Genomic DNA, 14507 nt, shown 5'->3' on the forward strand with positions numbered 1-14507 from the left:
ACCCAAACACTGCTATTCAGGGTTCCTACTGAAAGAACCAGCTCTCCCGCAGATTGCTCCACGAGGATGTCCACCAGGAGACCACCCCCTCCCAGCAGCCTCACTCTTCCACGTGGATGAATGGACCAAGATCAACAGATGACTGACGCATGAAAGACAGAGACCAAACTAAATAGGAAATACACAGAGGGAAAAAAAAAAACCGAAAAGAAACAGGACACGGAACGTGTAATTAATATCGAAACGATAAGAGAATGTTACATTTAAAGGCAATAACAGGATAATAGACAATACAGTGTATACATGTAAAGAAAGATCAGATAATACCAAGTCTCAGAAATCAAAAACATGATCGCAAAGGTTAAAAAGCCAGTAGAGATTAAATATCATATTGATGAAATCTTCCAGGAAGTAGAATAAAAAGACAGATGGAAAATAGGAGATACAAGGTATCATAGAAGGAGGCTATGCCCAGCATCTAATTAACATCAGTTCCATAAGGAGAACGTGAAAAAATAGAGGAGACACCATCAATGAAATAGTACAGAAAACTCTCCCAGAACTGAAGAATACCAATCTCCGGACTAAAAGTCGCCATCGAGGGGCACCTGGGAGGCTCAGTGGGTTAAGCCGCTGCCTTCGGCTCAGGTCATGATCTCAGGGTCCTGGGATCGAGCCCCGCGTCGGGCTCTCTGCTCAGCGGGGAGCCTGCTTCCTCCTCTCTCTCTCTGCCTGCCTCTCTGCCTGCTTGTGATCTCTGTCTGTCAAATAAATAAATAAAATCTTTAAAAAAGATAAATAAATAAATAAAATAAAAGTCGCCATCGAATACACATCCTAGCGATTTACAAAGACCCATTTTAAGGCATACCGCCCTAAAATTTCAGATGAAGTGGAATAAAGAGGAAACCCTAAAAGAGCCCACGGGTGGCGGTGGGAGAGGGGGAGAGGGTCCACATACAAGGTGCAGCACAGCAGACTTCTCCCCAGCACACTCTGAAGCAACACCTTTGATACTCTGAGAGATGTCTTCATTCCGTATTTCCATATCCACTCAAGCTATCCATCAGATATAAAGGTAACACAAAGACTTTTTCAGATATGCAAGGACCCAAACACTGTACTTCCCATATGCACCTTCCCTGGATTTATTGGAGGATGTTCTCCAGTGAAAAAATGGTGTAAAACAAAACACAGGGAGACTCGGGATGTAGGAAACAGAGGACGCACTCCAGAGCTGGGTGAGGGACAGACTGGAGGGCGAAAGGGGTCCCGTGCTGAGATCTGTGGATGAGGCCAGGTCCAGGCTAGAGGGAGAGGAAGGAGGATGGCTATAGGGAGGTCCCAGGACAAACAACAAAGGAGGCAACAATAAAAACGAAACCAAAGAGAGGAATGGAAGGATGAATTACCCAATGCATTTGGAAATTAATGTGGGCATGCATTTGAGAATCTACAGGAGCTCTTGGGGAAAAAATGATGGGCCCAAAGAAACTAAACAAGTAACAGCAAGGCAATTACTACCTTTAGGTAAAACAAGTGGTTGTCTAAAAAGGGTGCTGCTTGGATTAGTCATACGAATGTAATGCTGGCAGCTGGGGCTTTTACCCAGAATGGGGCTTACCACCACTTTGGGAAAACGGGAAACGGGAAAGTGTAGGTGGTTGTATTGGAGGCCTTAATCTTCACCCAACTCAGTTGAAATTCGATAAATCTAAAATGGATATAGTCAAGGAATAATGATTTGTGCCAACTTATTTGGAAAAAGAGAGGTAAGAAATAGCTGAAATTGTTGAAGGTTCTGGGACTTGAGGGTGGGCTTTTTTTTCCCACAATAAGCCTCTTAGAACCATCTGACTTGAAACTGCATCATGTTACTTGGATAAAAGTATTAATTTAGAGGCACCTGGGCTCAGTCTGTTAAGCATCTGACTCTTGATTTCAGCTCAGATCATGTGGACGAGTCATGAGGTCGAGCCCCATGTTGGGCTCTGTGCTGAGCATGGAGCCTGCTTGGGATTCTCTCTCGCCCTCTGCCCCTCACCTCACCCCCTCTCCCACTTGTGCGCTCTCTCTAAAAAAAAAAAAAAAAAAGAAAAGAAAAAAAAGCATTAATGCTTTAAAAAGTGAATGAAATAGTGCTTGAAGGGAGCAGGAACAAAGGGCTCACTTATTTGAACAATTCAGATCCTGGTACACTGCAGGGATCGTTGCCGGAGAAAGAGGGAGGGAGTTCATATGAATCCTGCGCTGGGTAAACAGAAGCCCCCGCCTACTAGCATCATGTCCAGGCTGCGTGCCTGGCACTGCCCTCTGGGCTTCTCCAGGACCCCCGCAGTGCTGGGAGGGCAGCATGGGTGGCACACAGAAACTCTCAGTTCAGACGAACAACTCGGGTCTGGATCCAAGAGAACAGGAGCTCATAATGTTCCCGGTGTGGAGTTAAACCAACCACACTCATGCTTTATCTTGTTTCATCTTTCCAAGAAGGGCGTGGGTCCGTTCCTTTAAAGATTTATTTATATATTTAGAGAGAGCGTGCGCCAGTAAGTGGGGGGGGGCGCGGCAGAACGAGAGCATCTCGAGCAAACTCTGTGCTGAGCGCAGACCTAGAAGCGGAGCTCGTTTCCACGACCCTGCGATCATGAACTGAACTGAAACCAAGAGCTGGATGCACCAGGGTTTGGGTCCTTTAATGTCCTTGTTCAACCAAAGAGGAAAACTAAGCTTGGAGACATCAAAGAAGGAGTCCACATTCAATGCATGTACTAGGAAGCAGAGCGAGGACAGGGACCCAGGTTGTGCGGGACTCCAAACCGAAACTCCCGATCGCCCTCTGCCGCAGGGCCTCCCACCAGGCCGGCATAGTTAACAACAGTGTAAACCGGACCGTGCCACTTGTTCAACCACTTTTGGTCCTTGGTCCTCGAGGAAGTCACTTAACCTCTCGGACACCCTTTCTGGGTAAAGCTAATGATTCTGGCTCTACCTCTTGATTGGGCTCAATTAAAATAATATATGGGAAAATTTTAAAGAAGCTTGAAGTGCCAATGTATGCAAACGCACATATTATTTTTGATGACAGGAGGGAGACAGGTGGTCTTGTTACCCTACTTGGTCCCCCACTTAAGCTTCAGGGAAGCGGGTTCTAGTAGGATCCTGAGGAGACAACCTGGGGATCTGGAAGACAGACAGCAGCCAGGTCAGCAGGCAGGCTGACACTGGGCGTGTCTCGGTCCCAAGTATGGCTGGCCATCTCCCCTGGAGGATCTGTAATATTAAATTTGGAGGACTTCCTCTTTTTCGTTTTCCATGAATCCCAGGTTCTTTTGCGAGTACAGTATTCAGAAGCACCGCAGCCTTCAGCTCCGGCTAAACATCTGTGACTGCACTGAACTGAACAACTCCAAGTGAACAGTTTCTCTCCTTTTCCCCCAGGTGTCTGGACACGCGATTTGGGACCACCTTTTACTTGGCTGAGATTTCATCAGTTGGGGAATTGGAATTTCCAGACATTTACTGCCCCACTGTGCCCCCTGGTGGACAGTCTCATGTTTTACTTCCCAACTTTCTCAAAGTGCTTTCACATTCATGAAACAAAAACCCTCAGAGACGCTTGGGAGCTGCAAGCTAGGAAGGCTGGTCTTAGTTCCACCCTAGAATGAGAAGACACATTTAGAGAGAGGAAGGATTTTGCAAGTTCCTGGAACTGTATTTAGTGTCTTTTTCCTCCATTCAGCAAAACCCCAAAATACTGCAGTCTGAGTGGTCTGGGTTTGAGCCCAGTGTAAGTCCTGGTTCAGCAACTGTCACCAAGCGAGGTCCTTTCACAGAATTGAACTTGATCCCTACCAGGCCCTTCATTATTGTGGTCATTTGCATTTGGAAGGACTATTCTGTGCAATGAATGTGCTGAAGTACTTCCAGAAGGAAGACTGACAGCTGATGTACCAAGCCAACTGGTGTGTGTGTTTTAATGTTTGGTGGGTTTGCGGCAATGCCTTAAAATAGGGTTTAGTTAAACCTGAAAATATAGGCAGTGGGATCTCCTCAGACTCCTTCCTCAGCCACTGACCACTTCACCATGAGCCCACTTAGCTTTGAAGTTCTCCGTGGCTGCTGGGGGCGGTGGGGGTGCGGTGGGGTGGGGTGGGGTGGGGGATCTCCACTCTGGGGGAGATCCCGCCTTCTGGGGCTCAGAGGTGGCTGACCTGGAGTCAGGTTGCCAGCTTCTGATCTGTACCCTTGGGTGAATCTCCTCACTTCCCTGTGCTGCTTCTTCCTCCCAGGGGAAACAGGGCTAAAAAGTAGTATTCACCTCTAGGTGCTGGGAAGATTCAGCTACACAACTTACAGAAAGCGCTCAGCCCCAAAGCTGTCCTACTCCATGGCTGACCTGGGGAGATGCCCCGAAGTCTGCATTTGTGCTACACAAGGGACAGCAGTGTGGGCTTTTCCTTCTAATACCTTCTTCCAGTAGAGGATCTCAGCCCTGGTGGTGTTTGCAAGCCCCTCTCCCCAGGCAGGGGGTGTGTGGGCGTTTGGGGTTGGCCAATGAAAGGAAACACTGCAAGCATATGGGGGAACTGGACGCAGTGCAAGGGAGGGACCAACCCACTCAATTAAGAATTGTCCCTGAACAGACTTGTCTCTAAAAAAGATGTACAAATGGCCAATAAGCATATGAAAAGATGCTCGGCATCACTAATCATTAGGGAAATGCAAATCAAAATCACAATGAGATACGGCCTAACACCCATTAGGACAGCTATTATTTTTTTTAAAAGCCCAAAAAATAACAAGTGTTGGAGAGGATGTTGAGAACTTGGAAGCTTTACACGCTGTTGGTGGGGATATTATGCGGTGTCACGGATAAATGTACTGTGGTACTGTGGAAAATAAAATGGCAGCTCCTCAAAAAATTAAGCATATAATTACCGTACAATCCAGCGATTTCACTTTTGGGTACACACCCGAAAAAACTGAAAGCAGGGACTGGAAGAAATATTTACCCATGTTCATGACCCATGTTCATGGGAGCATTATTCACAATAGCCAAAAGGTGCAAGAAACCCAAGTATGCATTGGTAGATGAATGGATAAACAATACACGATCTCTACGTTCACTGGAGTATTATTATTCAGTCTCTACAAGGAAGGGAATTCTGACACACACTACAACGTAGATGAACCCAGACGTGAAATGCCAAGTGAACTATGCCAGTTAGAAAAGGGCAAACACTCCAGGATCCATGATATGAAGTGCCTAGGGTAGTCTAATTCACAGAGAATGCAGGAGGGTGGTGGCCAGGGGCTGGGAGGTGTATAGAAGAGGGATTTTGTGTTTGCTGAGTACAGTTTCAGTTTTGTGAGAGGAAAAGAGATCTGGAGATGAATGGAGGGGACGGTTATTGCACGAATGCTGTGAATGCACTCGATATCATTGAACTGTATACTTACCAGTAATTATCATGATAAATTTTATGTGTATTTTAGCATAATTAAAAAATCTGTCCCACCTGAAGTGCCAATAACATCCCTTTGAGAGATAAGTGGTCAGATAGGCATGCATTTGTTTATAAGAAGTCCACTCATCCCTTGCACGTAACATCCAGATCTCCTTACAACATGCACCCTCCTTAATGCCGGTCACCCAGTTACCCCATCCCCCCTCCCTTCACCCCGGCAACCCTCAGTTTGTTTCCTATAGTAAGAGGCTCTTATGATTTGATCCCTTTCTGTTTTCACTAAATTCTACCCCTGGAATTAATAATACATTATACATTACCTAATTGAATTTAAATTAAAAATTAACTAATTAATTGAAAAGAAAGAACTATACATACTACAGGACTAAGGGACATAGGAACAATTTAATAAATGGAGGAATGTTTCATAATTATGAATGGGAAGAGTTCATCTTTTTTTTTTCAATTTATTTATTTTAGAAAAACAATATTCATTATTTTTTCACCACACCCAGTGCTCCATGCAATCTGTGCCCTCTATAATACCCACCACCTGGTACCCCAACCTCCCACCCCCCTAGAGTTCATCTTTTAAAGTTATATATTATCCCTCCCCTTCTGAATTTTTCTCCATCATTCAATACAACTGTAATTAAGTTTTTTGTGTGTTTGTGTTTGTTTTGCTACATCTTTTAGCATTTCTAACATTTATCTGGAAGAATAAACCAAACAGACTTGTGCAAAAAGAAGAAGAAGAAGTCGTCGTCCATTCGTCCTTAGGGGCCCTGTCTACGCGGACTACAGCATCTGCCCTCCCCGTCCATGTTTCCTCTTTCTCTCTACTGCCAGGGAAAGGAGACCCCAAGGAGCCAAAACTTGATGAACTCCTGATGGGATCAGGAGTCCCGTAGTTAAATGGATAGTGTTATTTCAGGATGTTCTCACTTATTTATAGAATTCCACTTATAAATTTTAATCAATAAAATCACACTGGGGCAACAACATTTGGGATTTCTGGCTTCACATGATATTCCGGCTTTCAGTGGAAAACTGAACAGGAGGTAAGAGTTCTTACCTTGTAGATACAGGACTTAGCATTCAGAAAGAAGAGCTCGATGGTAGCATTGTCCTTCAGGTATGAGATGCTTTCTATATAGAACCTGAAAGAGAAAAACTGCTAATGAGCCACAGAGGCAGAAAGTGATTGAGCTGAAAATCAGCTATTTTCTGAGCTACAGGATTTGACATGAGGACCAGAACTCCCCATCCTAAATGAAAAAGGAAAAGGCATAATCCGTTGTTTGCATACGGTTCCTTTTCAAAAGAAAGCACAGTTTTTTAAGACCCTTTCTAGCACATGAGGACTGCCATGCCTGACAACCTTGTCCAGAGCCAAGAAGCCAGGCCTCCGAACAGGGGGGGTTAAACTCAACCATTGCCTTTCTTTTTCCTAAGCCACGTTCCAATTTTTTTTTAAAAGATATTTATTTATTTATTTATTTGACAGAGAGACATCACAAGTAGGCAGAGAGGCAGGCAGAGAGAGAGAGAGAGGAGGAAGCAGGCTCCCTGCTGAGCAGAGAGCCCGATGCGGGACTCGATCCCAGGACCCTGAGATCATGACCTGAGCCGAAGGCAGCGGCTTAACCCACTGAGCCACCCAGGTGCCCCACGTTCCAATTTTTAATAATATTATTTGATTTTCATACATTGCTTTTTTGGTCCTAATCATTGTTGAGTTGGATTTCTTGAGGATAATTTCTCCTGCTTAATTGAGGAAGGAGGCCGTATTTCTCTTTGAAATGGTTACAATGTTATTTTCCCAAAGGTGGAGAGGTGCGATTTGATTTCTGCGAATCCCGAGAGCTATGGCACTGCTCTTAGGCTGTGATATTAATGCATATTAAGCCAAACGAGAATTGGATTTTTATCCAGATGGAGCTTATAGATTTCTTTCACGATGAAACATGCTGAAATTATTTACGTTTACATTTAATGCACCTTTTTACGCATCGACTTTGGAGTTTATTAAATCATGTAATCAGATTAGGCACTTGTACTTGTCTAGGGACCAGCCGCGCGCAGGGAGGGGTGATGGAAGGCAGAGCCTTGCCGGGGAACAGGCTCTGAGTGGGGCCTCAGCGTACCTGCCACCCGGAAACTGGGGCTACGCCAAGGTGGTGGCGGCAGGTGTGATGGGAAAACAAGGGCTATGTTCTTCTAGAACAATGTTACAATATGATGGAAAGAATCCTGGGGAGGAAGTCAAGAGGCCAGTGATCTGGTCCCAGTTCCATATGATTTAGGGCAAATCACTTCATCTCTCTGGGCTTCTGTTTTCCACACGGTAGAAGAAGACCACGGGACCCGGTCGGTCAGTGGTTCTCCACCTGAGAAGTCTACTGCTTTCAAATATTAGAAACTCATTCAGATGAAAACAACAATCATAACAGCAAAAACAAGAAACCAGTATTTCCCGAGGCTAGCAAAACCAGTTTGCAACCACTTGTCTGCAGACAAATGATGTTTTTGTTCATTTTTCGTGTGTGTGTGTGCGCGCGCAGAGGCTGTTGTGATGAGTATCACACAGATTCATTTAAATTTGCGAGTGAATCCACAGTAACTTCAGATACCAGCAGATATTTTCAATCAACAGGTACTAATACAACTACCACCATGTGAGAGTCTACAGAATGTTTGGAAATTATAGTATGGCCTTCATTCTTGCAAAGCTTGGGAATGAGTAGGATCCTTAGTGGACCCCTGCCACCCGCTTTCTCCCTGCAAGAAAAAAAAAAAAAAGCAAGTACCAGCCTCCTGCTTTTTGGAGCAGGTGTTTTAGGTCATGGAGTTTCCATAAAGGGTCTACAGTGGTCCCCCTTACAGCACAGTGGTCCCAATGGAACCGCAAAGTAGAACAACTTCCTCGTCTCTACAAGTGGAGACTTGAAATGCAGTAGCAGGACGCTTGGGTGGCTTAGTTGGTTGAGAGACTGTCTCGGGCTCAGGTCGAGATCCTGAGTCCGAGGATCGAGTCCCACACACCTCGGTCTCCCTGCTGAGCGGGGAGTCGGCTTCTCCCTCTGACGCTCCCCACCTAATGCTCGCTCCCGCGCTCCCATTCTGTCTCCCAATAAATAAATAAATAAAAATCTTAAAAAGAAATGCAGTAGCAAGCTCTAAGTCTTGAAGCAAAGTAAGTTAAATTGGATTTAATAATTAATCCACATTTGTTGTGAAGGATTTTTAACTGGGAGCAGTCAGAATAGCAAAATCGGAAGGAAGGAAGGAAGGAAGGAAAGGGAGGTGGAGGGGGAGGGAAGGGAGAGCAGAGAGTGAGGGAGGCTGACTTGCAGGCGTGACTCATTATAGATGAATCTTGCTTTGCACCTTTGTTCAAGCTACTGCTCTTGACCCAGAAACCACCATCCTCCATGCCCCAAGCCACTCGCTCCCTTCTGCCCTCACTCAGGAACACGATGTTTCCTGGACTTTGCTGATGGCCCCCAGGGAAAAGCGCCTCTCCTGGGCTCTTCTTCTGCTTGCTGTGCTGCCCCAGGGTCCTGTACTTTCCCGTTCCCTGGGGTTCTAGGCTTTGGTGAGGCCAAATCCCATTCATTTTTGTATCTCCACCACTAACACAGCACCTGGCACACACGTGGGCTTAGCAAGTGTCTGGGAGGGAAAGACTCTGTTTGTCAGCTTCTGCAGGAGGGGGAGGAGCTCAGTGATCCCCAGATGTCCTGAAATTCCCGGTCAGGGGCTCATATTCTTCATCCAGGCCCTGTCCCCCTGCCCATCCCTCACTGTCAACATGGAAAGATGCACAAGCAGGCGCTGGTCCCCTCGGATCTTAAAGCCAGGACAACAGAAGTTTCTGGAGTTTGACCGTGAGTGACCTCAGTTCTACAATAATCACTCTGAGTCTAAATCTGTTGAGTTTGAAATCATGTAATTTTCAATGCAATGCCTTGTGTCTTTTCTGCATTTGTTTCGATTCTTGAGAATTAAGGAGTGAAGACGTTCCCTACTCCTGCCATCCATTTTCTCCTCAATAGTAGGAGGAAACATAACACCCCCCACCTTGCCAGAACTGAAGTTGGAAAGGACAGAGTGGGTTCTGTTCTCTGCAACAGCATTCATGTCCCCCAAGTTCCACGGGGTCTGGCTGGACACGAGGCAGGAACGTAGAGAAAATAACCTAATCTGAGAAGAGGAAAAATAAACCATCTCCTCTTGACAGAAACTGAGAAGCAGGTTCCTGTTAACCTTTATCACCAAGAAGCAGCCTGGAAAACAGTGTGAGCTCCAGGCCTGTCATATTATTATTCTGTAACCCTGGATATTTAACTCATCCTGAACTTTCCATCTGCGCTAGGGAACTTGTGAGTCAAAATGCCCAGAGGAAAACAGACCTCAGACATCTCAATCCACACACTGAGGCTCAGGGCAAACTAGGGGAGCACCATGGAGAAGAAACTTCTGGAGAAGTGGGAAACATTGATGGTTCGGTTACAAAATCTGAATTTTTTTTTAAACTGGTTCTGTCCTTTTTGATTTTCATGAGAGCTCCTCGTTTTTGCCAGTAGGTGGCGATGTTGCATTTCCTTAACCACCAGTGCATGGGTTGGGTGGGGGGATCGGGCAGAGTTTTCTCATAGACCTGGTTCACAAAGAAAATTCCAGGTCTCTGGGTAAAGCCTAGGAACTGAATGCTTTCGTGTAGATTCACAGGGTCTGCACGGACAGTTCCAAGTCTGGCTCTGTATTAATCTCGGGGTTCTGCTGCTATGACATTTGGGACCTTTGTGGCTCTGAAGGGACTGCCCCTCCCAGGGCTGACCAGTTCCTTTAGAGGCCTGAGCTTGCCTTTCCTATGCAGACCAGCCACTGGAGAGCTCACACACCCTTCCCTGCTCCTTTGGAGGGCCCTCACACTCTAGGTCAGGCCCTTCCTGCCCTCATCACCCCAGGGCTGGGCCAGGGCCAGACAACTCTGTATAGCCCCTATGCCCCAAAGCCTGCTGAAATTATTCAAAGAAGCCAAGCCTAAACCTGATTACCCTGCCTCACCCATTCCTTCCTGTAGAAACCACAGAACAAAGGCTCTTCCCCACATTTCCCCCCACTCCCTCTGCCTCCTGAACAACCCTTAGTGCGCCCGGGGCAGTGCTGCCTGCTGCAGCGTGCCCCCTCCTCCTGCAGACTGTGAGTAGCAAGCTGTCTTTTCAATGGCCACCACCCCCTGATGGGTTGGGAGTACCTGTACCCGAGTAATAATAAAACTTACGTTAAAACGTGTTCTTTTGGCACATTTAGCAGGACTGAATAGGACAGCTTCCCCCCTTCCCCCGCCCCCCGCCGCGGAGTCAAAGGGCCAACCTCTGTTCTAGGCCCAGGGCAAACCTGGGTAAATCTGTTCCCTGAATCGCATCAGCAATGTCACACCCCACCTGGCCCAATCATGCCAGCCTGAGCTCCTGCATCTGACACTCAGAAGCAGGAATAAATATGGGCTGTGCTCCTACGTGTTTGGGCCCATAAAATAATCAAGAGGTTCCGCAGCCTTGGGGAGTCTCCTCCCCTTTAACCCACAGACACCTCGGACAGCAGCAGCTTGAGCGGGTGTCCAGTGCAGGACGTCAGTCCGCTGGCCCACTCTGGACGGCCCGCTCCTCCTCTTTCCTCTCGCATCCACCCCCGGCACTGGGGAATCACCGAATCTTTAGAGCAAGTGTTAATTAAATGGACCGCTGATTTCATTTTGTCAGGAACACAAGGGTCACATTCGGAATGCTGACTTTGAGTAGCAAAAAGGAGCAATGGGAACGAAACGGGTATTTGGTGCTGCTGTGAGTTTTAGGGGCTGGATATCTCTGGTCTTTAGAATTTCATCAGCTCGAAAAAATCCTCACTGGGGCACCCCATTGAGATCTAGTAAGTTCTGGTTAGCAGGCACCTCATTTTAGGATCCCTGACTTTGTTGTTACTATGGTGACAGGAAAGAACAACCGTGTCTCAACCAGCCAGGAAAGACACCAACAGTCAGGTCATAAACTTCGCTGTAAAATCCCCACTCCCAGATTAAACCTTCCTGGGATCACCTCTCTCTCTCTCTCTCTGTCCTAGTGCTCACTTCAGTTTACTGTTGGTGAACGTCAGTTTGAGGAGACAAATCTTATCTATTTATTTTGCTACAAACAGTGGAGATGATCAGCGTTGCAGGGACACTTGGCTGAAGACGATACAACTGAAGCAACAGCCCAGGCATGGAGGGGACCATCCTGAGCACAAACGTGATCCTACAGAAATACACAGAGATTTCCCTGGGCGTGCAGGGAAATTTTTCTTAGAATTTTTCTTGACCTGTTTCTTAAGCTTGCCTGGTGAATACGATCAGAGGGTGGTTGTTCTCAGATTTGGGGAGTTTGTCTCCTAGTCCCAGACAGTGGTCTGCAGAGGGATGTGACCTTGCTCACACACTGCTCGCCGGGCTGATCACAGAGCTGCAGGAGGGGAGGCCAGCAGGTGCGGCAGTCAGGTCATGCCGGACATGCTAAGGAGAGCCGCAGTGTGATGATGGGAGACCAACATTTTGAGGAGGGGAGCAGACGAGAATTCTGGAAAGCTACTCAGTGGTCACCTAGAGAGGGCCAGAAGGAGCCATAACCAGGACAGTGGTTCAGGGAGAGTCAGAAGTGGGTATAGGACCTATTTAAGACACAAAAGACAGGAATTAGTGAATGAAGGAAGGCAAGGAGGCAGGGGAGGGAGAGCAGGGGAGTCAAGGTGGACTCCCGAGTTTCCGGCTGGGTGTGTGGCTGTGCCAATCACAGATAAGGAGGTGCCACAGGAAGAGGAGGAAGTTTGGGGGCAGAGAGATGAAGACTCCATTGATTCAGGCAGAGGAGGGCAGAGAAGCGCCCATGGAATTTGGGGCCTAGAGACCGCCAATGACCATGGCAGTGATGGGGGGACAGCCACGAGCTGAGGAGCCAGCGGGATGAGGAGAAAGGAGACGAGGGCAGACCTTTGGTGTGGACATGGGTGCGGGCAAGGAAGCAGCAGCTGAAAGAGGATACAACTCAGGGAGGGCATTCACTTTTGTCAGGGTAGAAGAGTCATGGTCACGGGGGGAAGAATCCGTGGAAAAGGAGCAGCAGAAAACAGAGAAAGACGGGAGCCTGGAGGCAGGGAGCTCTCGGAGGTGCTGGAAGGGGCTGCACTGGAGTGCGCGTGGACCTGGCTGGCCTCGGACGCTGGCCTAGGGTCGGTCTCCCTCTGAAGGGTGTGCATGTGTGAGTGGGTGGGCACGCGTGCAGCGGGTGGCTAAGGAGGCCACAGGATGGGTGGATACGGAGATGTAAGGGAACAGGAAGCCGCAGCTCCCTTGGGCCAGCTTTCCCTTTCTCTACAAAATCATAAGCAGTTATCCCCTTGGAGCAAAGAAGTGAGCTTCTGGTCTGGAGTCTGTGGCAGGAGCAAAAGCTAACATGGGCAAGGCAGGGGACCCCGAGCAGGTGCCATGGACAGAAGTGGCTACAAACACCAATGAACTGTGTGGACCTTCTTCCCCAGCCCGGCCATAGTCCACAGCTCAGGGACAGAAATAAAAAAATATGTGACTGGACTGATCCCACCCCACATGTGTGTGCGCGTGTGTACGCGTGTGCGTGTGCATGCACGAGAGCCATGGATGCACGGGGCCAGCAGCCAAGGGAGGGGTGGTCCTGGGGAAGGGGTGATTGCAGTAGTGCATAACAGGCTTTAGACTGAATCGGCAGTGATAAGGACAGGCAGGGCTGAGAGGACCCCAGAATTCAGGGAAATGGATGCACAGGTGCACAAGGGTAAGGGTTCGTATGCTTTGCCCCCACCCCCACCCCGCTCTACCCTTAGCTCCTAAACCAATGCCCACAACATAGTCAGTGCCTGGCCGATGGGACCATGGAGTCTTCTTTATAGGAGAGGAAAGAGCAAAGTAGGGCAGAATGCCTCCCCACTGGTGTTCACCCTCATCAGCTAAGGGCAAGAGTTTCTCAAGTGGGGCTAATAGCACACACCTCGGCTCCTGAAAGCTGCTGCTTTACCATCTGCGAGGCCCTAATGGGGTGCACTCCACCAAGGCCACTGGGAGTTCAGCAGGGCTAGATCTGGAATGTCAGGCCTGGGGGGTTGCTCTCCGCACCCTCTCACCCAGTGGGGGTGCAGCTGGGCCTGACGCCATCTCTGCAGATGGACCCTAGTTCTGCAGCTGCAGCCGAGTGTGCAATGCAAGAGGGACCAAAGTCACCAATCCTGACTTGGTCTGTGGCCCCGCCAGAGTCTCTGAGAAGCTACCATGGGGTTGCTTTTCACTTGCGGAGAGAGAGGCAGTGTGGTGTAAGGGGGAGGTCTGAAGTTTGGAGTCAGATCTAACCGAACAGAGGTGGTAATTTACTAGCGGTATTGGGAGGAGAATCAGCATGTTGGGCCCTCATCTCCTTCCCTTCTTTATTTTTTTTCTTTTAGATTTTATTTATTTATTTGACAGAGAGAGAGAGAGAGAGAGAGAGAACATGCAGGGGCAGAAGGAGAGAGAAAGGCAGGGTCCAGACTGAGCGGAGAGCCCGATATGGGACTCGATCCCAGGACCCTGGGATCGTGACCTTAACCGGAGTCAGATGATTAACTGTCAGAGCCGCCCACGCGACCCTCATCTCCCTCTCTTTACCTAGGAGTAATACTACGTGATTCGAGGGCTGTGAAGATTTACAATCATTCTGAATAATGGGCGGGTGTTTAATAACGGATAGTTCCCTTCCCTCAGACCTTTTCCTTTTTAGGTAATTATTAAGACTCTGAAGGTCCTGTGATCACTCCCGGTGATCCGTGATCTGACTCAGGAGAAGGAAGGGGGAAGGTCCTCTTTAGGCTAAAGCATGGGTCAGTGAGGACAGATTCTCAGTCCTCTGTCCCGCCATGCTGAGAATACCATGCAGCATGACACCAGCCTCAGACCCTTCAAGGACCTGCTCAGAGGAGAAAGCAGAATTACCT

General features: G+C 47.9%; 1 protein-coding gene across 7 annotated transcripts in view; it reads right to left on the reverse strand.

Moving 5' to 3' along the window:
- Positions 1–14507, reverse strand: part of FRMD4A (FERM domain containing 4A) — a 606410-nt gene that overhangs the window by 118064 nt on the left and 473839 nt on the right. For all 7 annotated transcript variants that reach the window (XM_044228298.1, XM_044228296.1, XM_044228301.1 and 4 more), the window contains one exon: positions 6544–6628. In XM_044228298.1, the coding sequence (XP_044084233.1) occupies positions 6544–6628 (85 nt within the window). The remainder of the gene's footprint in view (positions 1–6543; positions 6629–14507) is intronic.

The sequence above is a fragment of the Neovison vison genome, chromosome 12, assembly GCF_020171115.1.
Source record: "Neovison vison isolate M4711 chromosome 12, ASM_NN_V1, whole genome shotgun sequence".
NCBI lineage: Eukaryota > Metazoa > Chordata > Mammalia > Carnivora > Mustelidae > Neogale > Neogale vison.